The following is a 22,509-nucleotide window of genomic DNA, read 5'->3' as shown; positions in this document are numbered from 1 at the left end:
TTCGTCTCACGGCTAATTCTAGTTGTGTTGTCAGTTTAGGGGTCTGCAATCTGCTAAGTTACCAACCTCTCTGGTTATCTGGTTGCCTAGTCTATTATAGTAATGACCATTGGGGCAGATATTATCCTGAAAGTCCATTCAGTATTCTAGCTACATAACACTACAGTATCATTGCCTATACATACCAGTTAAATGTTGGCCCAACCCACCAGTTTTTGTAAGGTTTAGCCAACCATTCTGCCTCAAGGACAGTTGTTGGGGACAGAAGGATCGGGCATGTTAATTTTCAACATGCCCAACCCCCAAAGGGCTCTTCTCCTGCTCTTCAATGAAAAAAACATGAATGCTCAGCCACACCGAGCGTGCATGTATGTCGGCGAATCAGGAGAGAGAAAAAACTATTCAACAAACAGCTGTTGCACTTGTATTGATATCATCCAACGTGAAATGACTGCATTCAGTGAGCAATGGATTACTTTCAGATAAACTTTATGTTTAGTAAACTAGTAAGCACTGTGGCAACCTTCACACTTTTTTTTACTATAATTATTATTATTATTTTAAGACTTATACAACACATACCGTACTTAAACAAATGTATAATATAGTTGTAATCAAAATTATTCAAACCCCCCCGTTTAAATCAGGTTTATTAGTTAAATTTACAAATTTTCTGCTGTTTGCAATAAATCAATGGATCAATAATCTTTTTAATAGCTCAACCCAACTAATATGATAAGTGATTTCCCCAAATACACACACACAAAATACCACTTTTACTGACTACTGCAGTCTTAGAATCATTAAACCCTTTCTTGACAAGTATCGTTAGTACTTAGGATTTTATGCCATGACTAAGAACCTACCAAAATGGGTTTGAGATGACTGTACATTTTTATAACTGGGGATGTCTGTAAATGTTTATTACACTGGATTTTACAATTATGCAATAACGTCTCAAAAAAAATTTGGGGACAGGAGATGAGTGCTGGAACTGTGTAGAACACATTTGGCTGTTACAACCTGCTGGAAAGGCTATGCCTAGGCAAAACATTATCTTCTGGCAGCATTCCTAAGGAATCTTAGTTCATTCCTCATGGGCAATGACTTCCAGCTCACTAATATTATTGGTTTTTGTGCTGTAAATGTCTTCATCTATGGGGTTCAAGTCAGACAACTGTGATGGCCACTATCGAATCTTCCAAGTCAGGGGTCCAAATTATTTCTATCTATACTCTACATTTGGCAAATTTATTTTTTTGACAGTTAGGGAAAAAATGGTAGAAAGTATGAGGCTTGTCAGGATCACACTTCATAGTATCTGCTGTTTGATAACATAGAGAAGCTTAGTTTATGTAGGAGCTGTAGAAATACTATGATAAGGAATTATTACCTATTGCAAAATTTCTTAATTTTCCGTTTGTTGGGACAATATAAAATTGTTATGAAATTGTTCATTGCCTTTAAATTGAAGAACACAAGAGGTATCCATCACACAGGCAGTATTCCTTAGCTTGCACACCTTATCAAGGCAAGGCTTGTTTTCATGTGCTTGTATAGAAACAAGGCCACATGGGTTAGCGGGGCAAGTGCAAAATTATATTTACTAATCTGCTCCTAAAATGGAAAACTCACAATATGCTTCTTTCCCACGCTTCAAAGGTAACTAATGTTTTCTTCTAAGTCACTTAGATAACATCCTTGCTTTTAGTGTTATGCAATATTTTCATTGAAAATGACTAGAAATACTTTTTGATCCAATTATGTGCTCAAAGCAAATATGGATTTTCTTCTGGATAGGACATCAGTTGTGGTATCTTTCTGCATTTAAAAATCTACCTCTTCCCTATTATGTGTACCTGTTGCTCCATGTAATGAATTGCACTTATTCTACAGCACTGCTCTGTGGGTGCCCAAAGGACAAAGCCACTGTCAGATCAGAGCTGTTCCCTCCTCTTTCCTGCATTGATCGTTGATTGATGTTCTTGAGTACTTTCTTGCAGATTTTATCCTGTAGGATGGTTTTTACCCCTTATTTATACAGTGGGAGAGTCACTATGCAAGATGGAATTAAAATAAACAATTTCCTGTAGTCCAAAAGTGTGGTGCCCTATTCCTGATGACTGTCTAATCCTGGGTGACCCACCTTTTTAAAAATTTTTGGTCCCATCCAATCAATAGTGTCATGATCCAGGACGGGATTTCGCTTTGACCCGTCCTGGTTAGACTATGGGTTAATTGTGCTGCCTCTCTCTGGCAGCAGGAGGCTATTTAGTGCTCACTGGACCTGGGTCCGGTGTCAGTTATACTCCTGCCCTCGGCTGAGTTAAGTGACCTCTTGTATACGTGTGCCTTGTGCCTGATATCTTGCTTGCTTGTTCAGTTGTGATCTGGTTCTGTCCCTGTTACGAGTTCTGCCTGACCCTCTTGTACTGCGCTACCTCTCGTGTATGACTCTCTGCTTGTGACCCGACTCCTCTCTGCTCGTCCCCTTGGTACCACGTCGCCCTCTTGTGTATGACCTTTGGCTCTGTCTGACTACCCGTCTGTTTGTCGCTCCTGTGCCTCGTTTGCCCGTACTGCTGTGACCACTGTTTTACCTGACTCTGAGTTGTTGTATGGTGTCCTGTCCTATCTGAATACAGGACGCTAAGCTCCGCCCCCTTGCAGTCACATGACCATAGGTCCCGTGCAGACTATTCAGTTTCAGTGTCCGCAGGTCCTATGCTTCTTTACCTTCCAGCGCTGACTGGACCCTGACACTATTAGCCTGAAGCTCGCATGGTCACCTCTGCTGCCCTGCTCCACAGGTAACTCTTAGCACTGCTTCTGTACTCAGGACACGCGCACTGGCTCTATGAGCAAGTGCAGTGCGGTGTCTCTGACAAATAGAAGAAAGTTGTATAGATTTTTGGACTGGAGCCATTTTAATGGGGTAGTCTGAAATCCAAATTAATTTTCATAATAAATCCCTATCTAGTTAATGTCATAATCTAAACCATTTTCTAATATACTCAAATTAACAATTCCCTATCCTTCCCTAACTAACTGTTTTACTTTTTTATTCTCTTATTTCCTTTTTGATGTTGCTTCATTTGAGAATCCTAGTGCATGCTAGGAAACTCAGCCAAAGCTTCATTGGGGCAGAGGCAGCAGTCACTGTTGCAGTCTCTGCCCCTTCCTAAAACGAAGCATCATGAGCGATGCCTGTTTCAGTGGTTGTGTGATGTGCAAAATAACACCGCTCTCATTTGGAGGTTCAGATCAGCAGTGACAAGCTGGCAGTACAGCATGATGTCAGAATACCCGGTGTGAAGAGACCAGTGCCGAACCAGCAAGTGATGTCACTCACTTGTGGAGCCAAAGGCAGTTTAGGAGGAATGTGACCAGGAGTTTGCATATCGTATATTTGTGGTCACATGAACACCATTCCTGGCACTAGTGTAAGGGGGTGAGATAGAATTACCGCCTTGCTTCCCTTCCTCTAACTGTCTTCCATCTGCTAATGTTTATATATGCTAATGTTGATAATGTCTATGATAAATATTTGCTATACTGCTACATAGTAAGATGTATTATCACTCATGTTTATGGTACTGCCACATTGATATATGTGTTATACCATTCTTTAGAGAACTGTATTATATTGTGTTGTGTTCTTTTAGTATAATATTGTATATAACATATGTGATGTGTACTAATGTTCATGTACAGTTTAGGGAAAGTAAAGTGCTTTCTTTTGGGACATTAGAGGAGGGCACCTTAGTATATAGTTCTTATACCAAGGGTAGTTGTAGTTTCTTTGTGGGCCACTAGATGGGGCATACTAATGTGCACTGTAGGTATAGTTTATAGGATGACTATAGAGGGTTAAGTGTAGAAGGGGCTGTTGGGTGGTAAGACAGGAGTTTCTAGGAAGTTAGGTCAGACGAGGCCAGGGTGCCCAATTGTCCACATGGGCTATAGACCCGGACACTTCAGCAGCCACGTAACGTTAAAGCGCTGCAGCCCACGTTATCCACGGCCACTGTGCATCATAGCAGTGGGACAGAACAGGGAAGAAAAGATGTGGCGACTCATTGCCTGGGAGAATGCCTTTAGGTCAGGAGTCGGGTGGACTGAGGAGATGAAGGAAGATGGAGCTTCGACGAGATTGGTACAGACGGGTCGGATGCTTTACCAGAGACAACCAAACCTGGTGACTGATGATTTCAAGTCTGGGGCGAAACAGGCAGAAGGAATTGTCATCATGGCGAGGTTAGGCCAGGAAGGAACTGGGGAGCAGTCTAGGACGATCCGGTCTGGGTGTGTACTGCATAGAAGCGACAGCAACGCAGGGAAAGATGAAGGAACAAGTGAATTCCATGATGTACCAACTGTGGATGTAACGTGTGAAGTATTCAGTAAAGAGGATGTTAAAGTTATCCTGGACTGTGTCTCCATTACTGGGGGTCGCCTGACACAGGGAACGTCGTTACCTGGGAAGTGCCCGGGGGAATTTGGATTTGGAGATGCAGGTACGCTGAAGAGAAGAATACAGTTTTCTGTAGGGGAAGGACTAGACATAGATGTTTCAGCAATTCAGGTCATGACTACAGTCCTGTCCTCCTCTTACACTGACATCGGAGAATCCTCACACCACCCAGTGCATGTGATGTGAGGATTCACATATCTATCTATCTATCTATCTATCTATCTATCTATCTAGCTATCTATTATCTATCTATATATTAATATCTATCTATTTATCTATATATATATACTGTATATATATCCATATCTATCTATCTATCTATCTATCTATCCATTCTCTATGTATCCATTAATTAATCAATCTATCTATCCATTATCTATTTGTCTATCATCTATCTATCCATTACCTATCTATTAATCTAATCTATCTATCTATCTATCTATCTATCTATCTTTCTAAGATTGCTTTATTTCTGAGAAAACTAGCTTTAAATGACATAGAGAATGACAGTATGTAAAAGGTAATCTTAAATTCGGGTTATTTTATATTTTGATAGGTCAGACTTTTACAAATTCAGTACAACTAAATATGTGTATTTTTATTTTTTAATTTATAATAGAAGAAAAGGGGGAGATTTAAACATTTATATTTTTTTAATAATTTTTTAAACTTTTTTTGCTTTTTTACTTTTCACTGTATTTGTTATTCCTTAGGGAAGTTTAACCTGCCATCTTCTGATCACTCGTGCTATATACAGTAATGCCACAGTAGTGTTATATATAGAAAAATTCACGATCTCCTATTAACGCCAGGCACGGGCTGGCTTATATAGGAGTGCCATTAAGGCAACAAATCAGTGTCATGCAGTTGCATCGCTGATGCTCAACAAGCAGTTAGAACGCTGGTGTCACAGATTGACAGTGGCATTTAACATGTTAGCAGCAGCTGTTAGAGGCAGATGATGGCTGATTATCACAGCCATCATCTGCTGGCAAAGATGTGAGCTTGGCTTGCAGGCCTGCACAATTGTCAGGAAGCTAGCATGTGTCATTTATAGCATGTCATATGTCACTACGGGCCTAAACATTTAAAGAGAAACAACTTTTGGGAGATAAACGCTTTAAGCTCATTCATTCTGAGCAGAGTGGTGGGTTCTGTGTCTCCCACAAATTGATCAACATAACTCTTAGAAATGCCCAACCCAGGAGACAGGACAATGACTTTCTACTGCGTTCACTCTGTGCCCTGTATGCTCATCTGTCTCCTGATATGCGCATTTTAAACTTGTTTTTGGAGCGATTGGTGGGGTCTCAGGACTGCATCCCCCACTGATCTGCTCAAAACTAATGGGCCTAAAACTAGAAAAAAAGTTACTCCTTAAGGTGCATTTACACTGCATCTGATAATCAGAAACCAAATATCCGCAGCTCTAATGCTGTCAATCACTCAATGCACAAGCAAAACGTTTGGTTGTGAGCTGAAATTATTTTTACGCTTGCTTAAATATCATTATTCTTTGCAGCACATCATTTTGTCTACACATTTGCTGCCGAGAACAATGCTATTTTTATTCAAACATGACGACTGTTACCGATCATTCTGGGTACATGAAAGTGCGTCACAGCCTGCCTAAACAGGCTCTTTAACAACTGCCGATCAACTTCAATTAGCAGATTGGAAATTGTTAACAGGTGGAAATTGTCCAATGTAAATTCTCCCTTACATCTAGGAACATATGGGTGACATATTCCCTGATTGAAATTCTTCTCATTCTTTCTTCTTTGTCTCAGCCTGACACCTTGATGACTTTTCACAATGAGAGCTTGCCTCTGCAGACTTCCCTCTTCTTTGGTCTGCAGCACATCCCGACACGGTGCCCTCAAAAATAAAAGTGTCATTATAATGTTCCTGAATAAAAATAACTACCCAGTCTGTGCCCTAAATAAACCCTGTGTTGTTCCCCAGAATAAATAATTACCCCTCACTGTGCTCACTGCATAAAAAATGCCCCCACATTGTCTCTGTGTTATATACAGTAGTGTCTACACGTTCCCCTCCTATTAAAATAGTCTCATCATACCATCCCCTTTTATACTATGATCATCACTAAACTGTATGCCCTTGTGAACTACAACAGCCACTGTTCTTCCTTATGAGTTATACCCATCACACCTTCATCTTTTACGAACTATGACCTCCACATTGTTTCCCCCAATGATGACCCATCACTATGACTCCGCTCCATATTGAGACCCCTTTTCAAACTGTCCCCCCACTCCATACTGAGCCTCGTCTTTACACTATCCTTCCAATGCTTCTCCAGTGCTGATCCCCAAACTGCCCCTTCTTCATAGAGAGCTCACCATACTGGCCATCTCCAGTTACCATCTCACCATACTACCTAATCTCCACAGCAAGTCTCACATACTGCCCCAATTCAATACAGAGCCACCACCCATTCAACCCTATATTCCTATACTGCCCTACTTCCTAACAGTGACCTCAACACTGCCAATCTTTATATAGAGTCCTCTTATTCTGCCTCATCTCCATATAGAGCCCCCTTATACCTCTTCATCTGGCGTTTGAAGGCAGGGCTGGTCTCTGCTTTCTATGCTCTCGGTTTATCTCCTCACAATGCGCACTGACAATACCCCCTTATGACATCTCGTTTGAGAATCTCAGCATGAAATGGAGGTTCTCAGCTCAAAGAGTCATCAAACAGCAATTTTTTTTGCAGGCATAATGCAAGCTAGAAGTACCCTAGGTTTGCATGGCAAATTTCAGCAGCTGCTCCCTCTGCTGTTTAAAAATTGAAAAGATGTAAATTTTTAAATTATTTTTATATTTTATTCCATTAAAAAATACATATATATTTTTAAAACATTAATACGTTAAGGGACTAAAAGCTTTATTCTGAGCATTATCTTGGTGTCATACTACTTTGGCTATATGATAAAACCCAACAGCAATTTCATTCTGCTGATCATTAGGAATCCGGGAGGTCAATGATCTGTTCTTTGAACATTTCTGGTCTAGCCTAACATTGATAAGCCATCAGTGATGAAGTCCCTGAGATTTCTTGTAGGGAACCTGCAAGCGAGCTGCTTGTTTGCAATTAAATATATGTTTTACTCTGAAAAGTGACTGGGTCATCAAAAAGTTTAACTTTACAAAACCTATTGTTTGACTTACTTTGCCACAATAATTTTTATCATATTTTGGCACAATTCTGTCACAGAATCATATATTCGAACCTACAACCAATTTCCAATTAGCCATGCTCTTTTCCTTTACAAGGGCTGTCCACTACTCAGGCAACCCCTTCTCATTCCCTGTGTTTCACTCTTGCAAAATAATAAGATTTAAGGCCCTGTCAGACACAGCGAAATCGCTAGCGAGATCACTGATTTTGTGACGTCACAGCGATCTCGCCAGCGACATCGCTGTGTGTGACACACATCAGCGACCGGCCCCCCTGCCGAGCATCGCTGATCGTGCAGGATCGTCCTGGGCCATTTTTTGATCATTGGTCTCCCGCTGGCCAGCACGCATCCCTGCGTGTGGCAGCGGGAGAGCAACGATCAGCGACGCTGCACGCTGGTATCTAAAGTAAACAGCGGGTAACTAAGAGCCGCGCGGCTCTTGGATACCCGCGCTGTTTATCCTGGAAACCAGCGTGCACGCTGGTATCTAAGGTAAACAGCAGGTAACTAAGAGCTGCGCGCCTCTTGGATACCCGCTGTTTACCTTAGATACCAGCGTGCAGGCTGGTTGCCCGGGTAAACAGCGGGGATCCAAGAGCAGCCCGGCTCTTAGTTACCCGCTGTTTACCTTAGATACCAGCTTGCTCGCTGGTCCTGATCGCTGGTGAGTCTGTCTAACGATGTCCTAGTGATCCCTTCCACGTCGGATCGTTGGTGGGATCGCTGGGACATCGCTGTGTGTAACGAGGCCTTTACACTCGTCTCAGAAGTTCTCACTTTATCCTAATGTATGTGATTGATCTGAAGGCGAGGAGGGTGAAGCCAACGCTGATTGGCTTTAGGGATTGCATGACATTATGTCACGCAATCCCCGAGAGAGCCAGTGCCGACACCATTGGAATGGCGCTGACATTGGAGGTGAGTATAGGTGTCATTATTTTACAGGGGAAACATAAGAATTGAGGAGGGGTTGTCCGAGTAGTTGACAATTCCTTGAAATCATACCACCCCCTTGCCAAGTACAATGCAAAAATTGCAAAGCATGTATGTCAGCTTTTTGCAGCTACTTGAGACCGAATTTTAGCCCTTCTCTCTTAGTAAATGCCCCTCATTGATAATTATTGAAACCTTGCACTGTTATCAATATTTCACACTGCCTGTGGCTAGCGACTTCCTTTTAAATAGAAGCTGTTAATTAATGTCAATCTATAGTATTTTGCTGTCACAGCACTACAAAGTAATTTCTTTTCAGGGGTGGACATATCATTGGTGCAACCTGTGAGGTAAGAGTGGTCCATTTCTACCTCCAAAACATGTGCAATTTTGCATTTTTAGGAGCTCTTGGGCTGCAAAGTCCCATATATTGTTCTTGCACAGGGGCCCTTTTCTGTCTGTGTCCTCCACTGTTTCTTTATATTGGTTTTACTGAAAACTTTATAAAGGTAGGATCAGTAGTAAAATGAGACTTCTGCAATCTCTATGTTAATGGATAACCAATTCCCTGATAACAGAAATTAAAAGGAAATTACCAAAAGTGACCAATGACAAAGGTAATACGTTTATTGATTCAGGTAAGATGCAATGATGTTTAATTCTGTATTGTCCAGAGAAACACAGAGAATTAATAAGGGTGATTCTTCACATGTTCCATAATTGTCATGAGTGCCAGCCACGTCTCTTCTGCTGTGGGTACGATCTGCTCAGCAGGAAGGAGGAAGCCATATTTTCCTGTGTCTCTTAATTCAAAGGTGTAGGAATACTTAATGCCATTATTATATGCCCAGTCAGTCGTTGTACCATCTGCTCGGTCTGAAGAGAGCGCAATACATTCAAAGAAAAAAAGAAAACAAAAATGATTTACAAAATGACTTATTATTGCAACTCTAATGGTAGGATAATATATAACATATGATAATATATGATAGTTTTGCATTATATATATATATTAATTGCATTCTGCAAACATTTGGAAATAGTTGTGTCTTATTCAGAATTTGATTTTATGTTAATAAAGATTAATATCTAGTTAAAGGGATTATCCTATCTCGGCTCAGAAACCGGTGAATCCTCACAGCGCACAGTGTGTGCGCTGGGGAGATTCATACTGTAAGTCTGCAGTCACACAGAGTCACTGCAGACTTATCATTTAAGACCGGACAAACCCTTTCATGAAAAGTTCTGCAACTTCCTAGCATATTTTATATAAGAAGGAATCAGTGAATTCCGTAACGCGTAGGATCTACCATTGTATTCTGGCCCTTTCAACGCCTCATAGCGTTTTTTCTGCCTGTCACGTGACTTCCCACGTGACTGTGACGTCACGCAAGGTCCTTCAGCGTTCTTGGACCTTGCAGGCATGTTTTTGTAAGCGGCGGCTGGTAACTTTACAGCCTGCCGATACATACCTCCAGCTGCACGCCAGTCACCGGCCGGGACGGCGGTATGCTAGGAGGTAGCACCCTTTAACTCCAGTAATTCTATACATCGCTGTGCCGGGGAGTATCTCTGGGAAGGACCTGGACTTCTGTTTCTTCTGGCTCGTCACATTAAGCTTCAGTAAAGGTAACAGACCTCCCCATAAGATATCTCCTTTCCATTTCTGGTTTTCTAATCAGGACACATCCTATTAGCGCAAGTTTGTTTAAGGTTTATTTATTATTTTATATACTAGACAACACTCTAAATAATGCTATTCACTCCAGCAGGGCAGTTGAACAACTTTTGTCACTGACCCTATCTGGGTGCGGAAAAAATTGCAGCATGCACCAGTTTCCTCTGAAAATCTGATGAGACTCACCCATTCAAGTCTATGAGTGTGTAGGGGGGTAGACAAAGACGTTGTGGAAAGAAGGAGTTAATGTGAATAGTGTTATATGATAATGTGCTATGTTATATGTTTGATAAAGAGAGTTTTATTTTATCTTTATGGCCAGTTTGTGTCTTCGTTCTCCTGGAAGCTCTGCCTCAAGGCCGGTCCCGGGGATTGGGGAGGTCTGTCCACTAGGGGAACTATTACAAAGGATAGGGATATGGTTTGCATCACACAGGGTAGTATACTGTTAAAAGCTTGGAATTAGCCTGCTAATTGGTAGGGGTTAGATCTTGCTTTAGTGAGTATGAAGTCAGGTTGAGAGTCAAGTTCAGAGTCAAGCATGTGAATGGAGTGTAAAGGAAGTGCTATATAGGGGGATAGCATTCTACAGGTTCCAAGAAAGTGGATTCAGCAGAGGTGAAAGGGTCCTGTCAGTGCAAGTTTCCAAACAGTTCGGGGACACATCTTAAGCTTCTTTGGCCTAGCACCTCGAAGAGGTATTGAATGGCATATCTCTGTATCCCCTGTGAAGAAGATGTCGACCTGATCTCAGCAAAAGGGAAGGATGGTGGGCCTCAGAGAAGCTGTTATGTCAGATAGAAGGTCCCTGGTACAAGCAGGAGCTGTCTCACTCTGTGTGCAACAACCACATGTATCTGAATTGCACAGTAAAGCTGAACTTGTTGAACAGGACCTAAGGTCTCCTGTCATATCTGTAGCTGTAACTGGTCTAATGGAAGGGGAGGTAATAAGGGTTCCTGAACTACAAGTGAGTTAAGAAAGTACCGCACAGCACATCACACAGCACATCACACTCAACTCTGATTCCTGTTTAGAAGAGGGGATTCAGGGCAAAGAGAACTGGCCCACAGCAACCAGCTCTGGCCCACCCATAAAGTGCATAAAAAAATTGGATGCTATATAGAGCCACAGTATAGCATCTGATTTTTACAGATACACTGCAATTATTTAACATAGGAAGCTGTAAGTGGTATAGATGATTAATAAGTGCTGCTGTAAAAAAAAAAGATTGTATACATGCTGCACACTGTTGGCAAGTGATAAAAAAGCGTCCCACTTTTCTGTATGAAATTCTGAATGATTTTTATATGCTTGTGTGAACCTACCATTAGGGTGGAGCAACAGTGGCAGTACCCTGTTATGATTAGGTAACCGAGGAGGATAGCAAGGGAATAGACTAGGCAACCAGATAACCAGAGAGGTTGGTAGATTAGTGGATTGCAGACCCCTAAACTGACAACACAACTAGAATTAGCCGTGGGGAGTACATACTGTGCCCTAGATGCCTCGGCACAGCCACAGAATTAACTAAGCCTACAGAGAGAAATGGGAAAGCTAAACTGCCCCGGAGTAGAACCCCAAAGGAATAGATAGCCCCTGAACATATATTGCTGGTGAGACAAGATGAAGCACAAAATACAGGCAGAGAATAGAGTAAGCAAATGATGGGGCCCAAACTGTCTAGATAGAACAGGGCAGGAAAGGATACTGTCTGCAATCACGCAAAAAACCCTAAGAAAAATCCAACACGTCTGATATGCAAAAATACTGAGGCCACATGACCTCTCCCCCACTAAATTAGAACTCTGGTGTGAACTGGTTACTAAAAAGACTAACAAACGCTGTGGTATATGGAACAGAGTCCAGCACAGGTCCCAGCAGGGAACCAGGCTGAACTCACACCACCTAAGCAAAAATCAGAGACAAGCAAAAAATTGATCCAATGCAAAAAAAGATTTAAGAAAACAAATAACTTATCTGAAAGATGCAGGACGGAGCAGGAGACAAACAGACTTCAAAATATGCTCAGGAAGCAAACCAAATCAACGGCAACAACTAATTGAAGGTTGCTCACTTAAATCTCTCCAGTCTGTAACACCTGACCTCCAATCATCCTCCTCAGGTGATTGACTTCTGTCAGCCAGGCCAGCTCCATTAACAGCAGCAACTACCAGAGGGAGCCCAAACTCAGAGGCCAGGTCAAAAAGGTTCACAACAGTACCCCCACTGAAAATTAATAGAACAGCTTTCATGTGTCTAAAGGCCCCGTCTCACATAGCGAGATTGCTAGCGAGATCGCTGAAGCATCACCGATTTTGTGACACAACAGCGATCTCGCCACATGTGATGCATAGCGGCGACATCCCCCCGCTGGATATTGCTGATCGTGCTCGAATGTTCTGGGCCATTTTTTCGAGCGACCTCGTTGGCGACGCAGAACTCAGGGACGCAGGCTGGAATTGTTCAGAATAGCTGCTGTGTGACAACGTCCCAACAACCACCGAGGTCATTCCATGGATCGCTGGATTGTTGCTGCGTAATTGGGTAAGTCTGCCTGTTTGACAGCCATGTAGCGATCATGTAGCGACGCACCAGGGATCCTTACCAGGTCATATCGTCGGGATTGCTGGTGCGTCGCTTAGTGTAACGGGACCCTAACCCACCATGCTATTTTCTAGCAGGAAAAAGTTCCTTGTTTGAGATAAAAGTTTCCTGATCAGTGCAGGTCCCACTGATCGCCAGTTATTATCACCTATCCTGTTGATAGGTGATAACTGGTTTTAGCCAGATCACCTCTTTAAGGTCCATTTACACAAAGGTTCTCTAATAGCCTGTGTAAATTAATGCTCTTAACAAGTCGTACTAAACAATCTCTAATAGATAGCTCAGTGCACAAAGAATGTTATCCTTCTTTGTAGAGCAAGTCCTGTTTACACAGGACAACGTGCAGCCAAGAATGATGATCTATGTGCAGCATAAACAATCATTTCACCTGACGAGCAAGCATTTTGCTCGCTCATTGGGTGATCGTCATCCTGCTTAGACTGCACAATTATCATGAATTTAGTGTTTCTAGGAACAATGGTTTATAATAATCTTGCAGTATAAAAGCACCTTTATGAAGGGAGAAGTATTTGTGCCCAAATTAGTACTTAGAGGATACCATTGTATCTCCCTCTGATAATACATTATCCCATAACCTAATTAAGGTAATTATTATAGTAGTGTAGTACTTACAAATAGTAGCAATAGTGGTTCCATAAGTATATTGAGTTCCATGCAAAGATGCCAAGGCCACAGCCGTGTGTTTAGCCAGTTCCATCTAAGAACATAATGAATATTATTAGGTGTAGAAATAATACATTTATGAAACCACAAATCTTCTCATATTTCTTGCATTTTCAACTACTGAATGTACAAAGGAGAGCAAGTGTAAAACACTTTTCATGTTCCTTATGTGTCTATTATGTTCTGTATTTTTATCTGTATACACTATAATAATAATCTTTATTTTTATATAGCGCTAACATATTCCGTAGCGCTTTACAGTTTGCACACATTATCGGCACTGTCCCCGATGGGGCTCACAATCTAAATTCCCTATCAGTATGTCTTTGGAGTGTGGGAGGAAACCGGAGTACCCAGAGGAAACCCACGCAAACACGGGGAGAACATACAAACTCCTTGCAGATGTTGTCCTTGGTGGGATTCGAACCCAGGACTCCAGCGTGCAGTGCCATCCACTGAGCCACCATGCTGCGTCCTTACCTAAGGTGTCCTCAACTAAATGTTTAACTTAAAATTTGTAGTTTATACTTCCTCACTAGTACATGTAAAGATGGATCGGTGGCATTTCAACCCTTGTGTTCCAGGACAATATCCAGCCAGGAGCACCATTTGAGATTGTACAGTTTGTACTATCCATTCTCCCTGTATATCCATGAATTGCCAGATAATATTATTTATCAGATATTATACTGATAAATTTATTGACTTGCTATAAGATTGCCCCAACAGTATATGAGTTACCGTTAGAGATTTGTGAGCCCATTGGGGCTAAAAGCTAAAAGAGTAAGCCAAAGCCACATAACCAATGGGAAATACATAAAGCTTCAGAGAACAACTGTTATAGCTTTAATTATCACCTATTATGTGGAATTTGGTATTTTGATATTTTTCTCTTGTGCTGGACTAACTTGGCCCTGCACACTCCCCAATCACTTGCTATCTTATATAAAGGATGGATCTACCTATACAAGTTTGAAAGGTAATAGCCTGTCTTCATAGTTGAGTATCTAGCTACATACAGTAAATGTAAATGTACAAAATAATATAACTAAACTTAGCACTGCTGCTCATAATTGACTGTTCTCTAGTAGATTTTTATTTTGTTTAACAAAAGAATTTTCCAGGATTTTACAAAAGTTGCCTAAAAGTAGAGAAATAAATGTGACGTTTGCATTTTTGACACCAGTGATAGGCCAGTGATTTGCCACTGAGGTCATGTGAATAATGGAGGTCAAGTCATTGCTTGTTCATTCTTACCAGTTCCTCGTGGTCAGGTGCTAGATTGGTAGTGTAGCCATAGGGAAAGAGAAGCATCTGCGAGTAGCTGTGTATGGTAAGCATAGCTTTCACATTGCCATGAGCCAAAATAAAATCCGCAACAGAGTTAACCTCAGGCTCTGAGTGAGGATGTGCTCCATGATACGTCTCATCACATGGACTACTGCTGGAACCAGGGCCTGCAAAATAATAAAACCACATGTCCAGTAGTTTCATTCTATCCTGTAGGTGCAGTAAATATACCTGATACCATCTAATCCTCTAAAAATGGTGACTAAATAATTCCATCAGAGCAGTCTGATCTTAATGTTAGTGACCAGTGCCTGGTTGCATTTTGAAAGTGATTTTCCAGAATTTACAATAGACTCACACAGCTTTGCCTAAATGGAATCTGTCACCAGGTTTTTGCCACCTAAAGTGGGAGCATGTAGAGACAAAGACTCTGATTCCAGTGATGTGTCACTTACTAGGCTGCTTGTTATTATCAGTAGGAGATTATCGCTAGAGGCCTGCTACAATGTTTATTTTTATTTTAGCAGCCTTCAGCTCAGTCTCGAACCATGGCGACTTGATGGATGAACGCTCTGTAGGAAGATCAATGTTGTGCAAGCCTATATAGGTCCACCAGGGTCTTCTACACAGTTATATTGATAGTATCAAACCATTGGGTTGATGGTATTCCTCTTTGCCTTGTTCCTTCTATTCTTCCGACCATGATTTCCTTCTCCAGTGATTGCTCTCTTTACGTGATGTGTACAAAAGAGGCAAGTCGTAGCTTGGTGATCCTTGCTTTGAGTAGCATGTCCAACTTGATTTATTCCAAAATTGATCTGTTTGGTCTTCTTGCCATCCATGGTATTGATAACGTTCTTTTCCAGGACCACATTTCAAAGGCGTTGATTCTTCTTCTGTCTTGTTTCTTTATTGTCCAGGTTTTGCGTCTATATGTTACTACAGAAAAGACCAGAATATGTACGAGCCGTGTCTTGGTCGCCAGTGAAATGTTCTTCGATTTGAAGACCTTGTCCAATGACTTCATTGTTGATTTGGTCATAGCTATTCTCCTATTGACTTCCGGTGACGTCACTGCATCTTGAATGATCATTGATCCGAGTAGGTTGAAGTCCTTTACAACTTCCAGTTCGTCGCCATCCATCTCAGACGTGTTCCAATCATACCTGGCAGTAGTCAATATCTTTGTCTTCTTTGTATTGAGTAGGAGTTCCATGTTTGAGCTTTCCATCTTGACACTCTGTAATAAGGTCTTCATACCATCTACGCAATGTAGTCATCCATATTCATCATCTCCATATAATCCCTCCATCAGCCCTCACAGCTGATTGGATCCAATTAACCTGATTACAAGCAATATCACAAAGAATCGGTAGAAAATAAATAATATAACAAGATATAATTTAATAGGTTACTATTTCCAACGTTTTTAAGTGGATGCTAATGGAAGAATGGTAGACCCCTGACGAAGGATTCATTCCGAAACGCGCATCGGGGCTGTGCTGCTCATTTACCAGCGGTCCTTAAAGGTATACGCCCTCAATTGTCCTCTTCCACCTCTGTTGCTATTTTTTTGCACTCAGCACTTTGCACTTTATATAATTGGATGTAACTTTACCGCTGTTGGTTTATATTACACACTAGTATTTTTGTCTTTAGTACACAGACACTTTTTTGAGCCTAGATATATTAGGTTTGGCTCTTTATATCTCATGCCACTTCCTTATAGGGCAAGTATATAGAGGGTGTAATTACATTTTTCATACATGTGGACTGTTGTGTATGTTTTTTACTAAACCTATATAGGCATATATTTTAAATAATTTGAGCACACATTGCTTTTCTATATATATGTACCACTATTGTATAATAAAGGTATTTTAATCTCATTCATGTTTTAATTTTTATTTATTTTTAATTGTTGACCGTAATTTCGGGTTTTCTTTTGGTTCGGTATGCTCACAGCTGATTGGTAGCTTTCTCCATATGCGTAGTGTACACAGAAAACTGTAAATTAGTGGTGTGGGTGGGGCTATACACAGCTCAGCATTCAGAGCACTGGCAGATCAGCAGCAGATAAACCAATGATTTTATCAACACTGCAGTAAGCAGTCCAGTAAGTGATACATTGCTGGAATCAGGTTTTCTTCATGTTCATTATGTTACTCTCAGATTTTCCTATAAATTACTATCCACCTTAAAAATACTGGACACCATAGCGTAAGAAACTGTCAAAACCAAAACATTTTTACTGTAGAGAGATTTAATATTGTGTGATCTCCTTGGGATTCCTTGTGATCCATGTTACATACAGTATATGACCTCTATGAAATGAATATAACTAGGTCGTAACATTTCACATCATTTCCCCCCCCTTTCCTTTTTGTCTGAGTCTGTGTGTTTGTTTGAAAAATTTTACTCTTTATCTACTTGAAAATGTTTATTACTATGGTATAAGATCAGTTGTTAACCTATAAAAATGCTTAATTATTTTTTCTTTTCCTGTAAAAATGTGAAAAATTTTCAATAAAAATTACAATTAAAAAAACATTTTTCTATTATATCACAAAACATTAGACTTTTCTTTGAAAGATTTAAAAGAAAAGGCTCCTGTGTTTAGATAGTGCTGTTGCATACTTTTTATGGTGACCCTTGATGTTATTTTGATCCCCTTTTATAATGTCTACCATCTTTGTTCCTAGTGCTCAGAGTCCTAGAGGCTTGTTGCACAACCTTCAGCGGCCTATGTATATAAAGATCCAGAACGTAGGACTGAGCTACTGAATCTGTCACCATCAGGACTGGATACAGTAAGCGGACCCTCCGACAGGAAATGTAGAAATCATCATGTGGTGCCATAATTAAGTAAGCAATAACGATATCTAGACACAAAAGCATTATTTTACGTGATTCAAGATCTAACAAACAAATGTAGCATTAAATTGTGGGAAAAAATTATATAAGTATGAAGTAGGTCATAATCTGAATTCCCTTCATGTGTACTTTTACTATGATATTAATATGAATCATTTAATCAAGTTTTGTACCTCCAAAACCTGCATTCCAATTCCTGTTGGGATCCACACCAATACAAGAAGATCCCACATTGATCGACCTGGTCTTTCTCCACATGCGATTCTGAAAGAGCCCATGCACTAAGTAATTTAAATAAGCCATGAAAACAAATGGTACAAAAGTGTGAACATGTGATTAGGTTTTCCCAACAGTAGCCAAACTCAATGGGTTATTCTCAAGATAGTAAGTTGTCCCCAATTCACAGAATAAGAGGTAACTGACAGAACGGAGTCCAACCTATGGGACTCTCCGCAATCTCAAGAATGGGCCACTGAAATCGGGAATGGTGGAACGCTGTGCTCGGCAGCTCCATAGACAATGAATAGAGTGAGGTTGAGTATGCTCACCTCCACTCTATTCAAGATGGCGCTATGCAAATCCTGGTTTCTGGGTTCCAAAGCTCTGTCCTTGGGATCGTTGGGTGTCCAATGGATAGGGAATAACTTATTATCTTGAGATTAACCCTTTTTCACAGTGCTGTGAAGATCCATCAAAGGAGAAATTTAGTAGCAGTATATGTCCCCTGTAAGGCGGCAGCTGGACAGGTCCTGGACAACAGGTATGTGTTCCCGAGTTTCTAAGCCTCAGTGATGTAGGACCATGAGAAGCAGGATCCAGTGCATATAGTGCTAATGGATGTTTCATGGGTCCGAGTTTTTGGAGCAGCTGAAAGAGCTAGGTGGAATCAGCTGCTCACTTCCCTCCAGTTCCAGGTCTTGAAACGGGCTATAAAAGGCAGTTTACCAGCCTCATTTAATGTCTGTAGGTGGAGGTGTGCAGGCCTCCAGTGTTGTGTCTATCTATGCTAAGGACTAAAGAACTGGACACTAACTCAAGCAGGCAAACCTGCACTACTGTATGGACTAATTATTTTATGTCTTCAATTTGAGCCAGAAAAGACTGTTGTCTGGAGAGATTTATGGACTAAAAGAAATCTCTCTCTTACACCCAAAGACTTTGTGCTTGTGCCTTCTTGAAACCGCTGCCAAAGAGTGAATGGACCCTACACACCCAATACTGTACATGAGATTACCTATTTACTATTGTGTGAAGGAAATCAGAAAAAAGTAGTTACAAAGTTGTGCTTTCCTGCTGCATTATGACAATTACTCAATCTCTGGTTATTAATCTAGTTTACTAGCGCCTATCTTACCGTACTGTGCGTGTATGCATAGCCATCAGGGTTGGTAACAATCTCCAAAAATATGTCAAAATGGCTTAGAATATCAGTAAGTGATGAGTCAACGCCATAGCTGCTTGCAATCTATAAATACAAGATGTATCCATTTATTGACCAAGGTACACAATATCCTTTTAGCTGATATCTAATGAAAGTTTACATGAAATAGATCGAGTACAGTAAATTTATTATTATGATTATTATTATACATGTTACTTTTGACCATAACCTTTTTAGCTGTCCATACACCTGTGGCCTGGGTGATCCACTCACGAGAATGAATTCCTGTGTCAATCCATATAGCTGGTTTGTTTCCACCTGTACTGAACTAGAACAGATGAAAAATATGTATTCAAACATTATCCTAGTTTTGAACGTCAATAAAAGAACAAAATGCACAAAATAATTTTTTAGAAGTCCTGTCTATCTTCCTTAATCTCCTCTACTGCCTTGATCATATTTTGTCTCATAATACCGTCAAAACTGATATAAATATGATTTCTCTTATGGTGTCGCCGAAGATCAGCCACTTCTCTCCTGTACCCGCTAAGGGTCTGTGCCCATGATCAGTAAATACTGTGTCCAGAGACGCCCGCAGTGTTAGGAACGGCGGAACGCACTAAATAAATAAATAATAAAGATCGTTCGCCGCTCGGGGTCCACCGTGCAGTAGGTGTTAAAACTGCTGCTAAACAATGGCAGACGTGCTATATGGCGGTATAATGCGCTCGGCTTCAACGTCACCCGATGAGCACGGAGCGGACTCTGTTAAACTCACAGAGGCACTGTAACAAAAACATGCAAGTATACACTGAGCCAGTTAGACTTCACCGGACTCAGTGAAATTGAACGCACGGTATCTGGTCACAGGACATGGTTCCAAGACGGGACGGTGTCCATCTAGACCTACCGTGCGTGCGGCGTCGCTGCTGCGGACGCCGGTAAGTGCTGCTACATGCAGCGCGGCAGCAGACACAGCCGCTAAGCGATGGTGCCTTGAGAGACGTGACACCACTGGACGCTAGTGTAGAGGTGCGGTGTGCACAGTGGCCTATGGCTTGCCACTGACTGGCGCGGACTCTAACTATAGTTCCCTATCCACATGTGTAATATCAGAGGGAGGGGAATCTTAATGAGTCAGTCACCAGAATCATACATCCATCACCATTCACACATCTAGCAAGAATAGCCTATACTAGCGCATGGCTGAGCGGCCATGCGGACCTTTTATAGTCGTGCGGGACCTTCCAGATCTCTGAGATGAACCAATGAGATCAGGAGAAGGACCTGAGCACGTGACTCCCGATCTCCAATGGGGGATCGTCTCGTGAGCATGCTCAGTAGAGCGTCGGGGGGACTTAGCCTTAGGAGCGATTTGCTGCAGAGCAGTCTGCATTGCTATTGCTGACCCAAAGGTGGCAACAACAGCCAGACCAATCGAGCTGGTCTGGGCAGAGTGTCTGTGACGTTGGGATTGCTAAGCAATCTCCTCTGCGGTCAATAATTAATGGGAAACTGCAGTAGCCACAGGAATCCGATGCCTAACACGCAGATCACCAATGGAGATGTACATGTGGCGTGTCTCTCCTGACCGAAGCATGTCAATTTCTCTTGTAGAGACGCAAGCCTCCGCAAGAGAAAATTCACCCATATAATGTATTGGAAGCGGTGAAACTGCACGGTACAATGAACACATGTGGATTCACCTGCATTCAATAGACGGCAGCGCTTTGGACGTAGAAAACGTGCTCCATCCAAAGCTCTGCTGCTTCTGGATAGTGGGCATATAGCCCAACAATCCTCCATCTGGCTGCAGAAGGAGCCTCCCCCCACTGCTCAGTTTGCAACAGTAGTCCTGGTACACTAAGCCTTCCTTTAACCCCTCACAAAAGTGCATAGATACAGTATTAAGGAACCATGTTGCAATCTTTACCTTCAAAGCATATATTGGACGACCTTCATAGCTCTGACCAATATCAATCTTTTTGACTAATTGTGGATATTCCATCACTAAATTGTCAATCCAGCTGTAAATCTGAAAAAATAAAGGGAAATAGATGACTGTAAAGCTAAGTTCACATGAACTTATGAAAAATTTCTAAGCCAGAAAAAAAATAATGATTTTTCATCTGTATTGTATTTCATCTGTTTTTATACATAAGCAATTACTAAAATATACAATATACAAGACTAAATCCAGTTTCTTATGGTAATAATGACCAAGAAAGAAAAAATGTGCCAGGACCAAAAAGTTCATAAAAATACATCTAGAAATTTTATTAAATAATAAAAATATACACAGTATAATAAAAAATTCCAACAGTTATAGACACAAACAGGAAAATGTCAGCAGGTGAGAGAGTCCAAAGGAGTTGTGGGTACCCTGATAATATAAATTGTGGTATTAATGGGAAACACAAGTATATACAGTTGTGGCCAAAAGTATTGACACCCCTGCAATTCTGTCAGATAATACTTAGTTTCTTCCTGAAAATGATTGCAAACACAAATTCTTTGGTATTATTATCTTCATTTAATTTGTCTTAAATGAAAAAATACAAAAAGAATTGTCCTAAAGCCAAATTGGATATAATTCCACACCAAACATAAAAAAGAGGGTGGACAAAAGTATTGGCACTGTTCGAAAAATCATGTTATGCTTCTCTAATTTGTGTGATTAACAGCACCTGTAACCTACCGTTGGCACCTAACAGGTGTTGGCAATAACTAAATCACACTTGCAGCCAGTTGACATGGATTAAAGTTGACTCAACCTCTGTCCTGTGTCCTTGTGTGTAACCACATTGAGCATGGAGAAAAGAAAGAAGACCAAAGAACTGTCTGAGGACTTGAGAAACCAAATTGTGAGGAAGCATGAGCAATCTCAAGGCTACAAGTCCATCTCCAAAGACCTGAATGTTCCTGTGTCTACCGTGCGCAGTGTCATCAAGAAGTTTAAAGCCCATGGCACTGTGGCTAACCTCCCTAGATGTGGATGGAAAAGAAAAATTGACAAGAGATTTCAACGCAAGATTGTGCGGATGTTGGATAAAGAACCTCGACTAACATCCAAACAAGTTCAAGCTGCCCTGCAGTCCGAGGGTACAACAGTGTCAACCCGTACTATCCGTCGGCGTCTGAATGAAAAGGGACTGTATGGTAGGAGACCCAGGAATACCCCACTTCTTACCCCGAGACATAAAAAAGCCAGGCTGGAGTTTGCCAAAACTTACCTGAAAAAGCCTAAAACGTTTTGGAAGAATGGTCTCTGGTCAGATGAGACAAAAGTAAAGCTTTTTGGGCAAAGGCATCAACATAGCGTTTACAGGAGAAAAAAAAAGCAAAGAAAAAAAACACTGTCCCTACAGTCACACATGGCGAA

At 41.1% G+C, this 22,509-nt stretch overlaps 1 protein-coding gene across 1 annotated transcript in view; it reads right to left on the bottom strand.

Moving 5' to 3' along the window:
* Positions 1-9,215: 9,215 nt before the first annotated feature.
* The window catches only part of LOC141095107 (carboxypeptidase A1-like), an 82,803-nt gene continuing 69,509 nt past the window's right edge, over positions 9,216-22,509 (bottom strand). Inside the window, exons 5-11 of the mRNA XM_073580988.1 lie at positions 21,061-21,162; positions 19,357-19,455; positions 19,101-19,211; positions 17,920-18,010; positions 14,840-15,039; positions 13,532-13,616; positions 9,216-9,489 (exon numbers count right to left, since the gene is read on the bottom strand). Coding sequence (XP_073437089.1) covers positions 9,302-9,489; positions 13,532-13,616; positions 14,840-15,039; positions 17,920-18,010; positions 19,101-19,211; positions 19,357-19,455; positions 21,061-21,162 — 876 coding nt within the window. The 3' untranslated portion in view covers positions 9,216-9,301. The remainder of the gene's footprint in view (positions 9,490-13,531; positions 13,617-14,839; positions 15,040-17,919; positions 18,011-19,100; positions 19,212-19,356; positions 19,456-21,060; positions 21,163-22,509) is intronic.

This window comes from Dendrobates tinctorius, unplaced genomic scaffold (assembly GCF_039654945.1).
Source record: "Dendrobates tinctorius isolate UK_male_01 unplaced genomic scaffold, ASM3965494v1 ptg000066l, whole genome shotgun sequence".
In the NCBI taxonomy this organism is placed as follows: Eukaryota; Metazoa; Chordata; class Amphibia; order Anura; family Dendrobatidae; genus Dendrobates; species Dendrobates tinctorius.
This window is presented reverse-complemented; position numbering and strand designations above follow the sequence as displayed.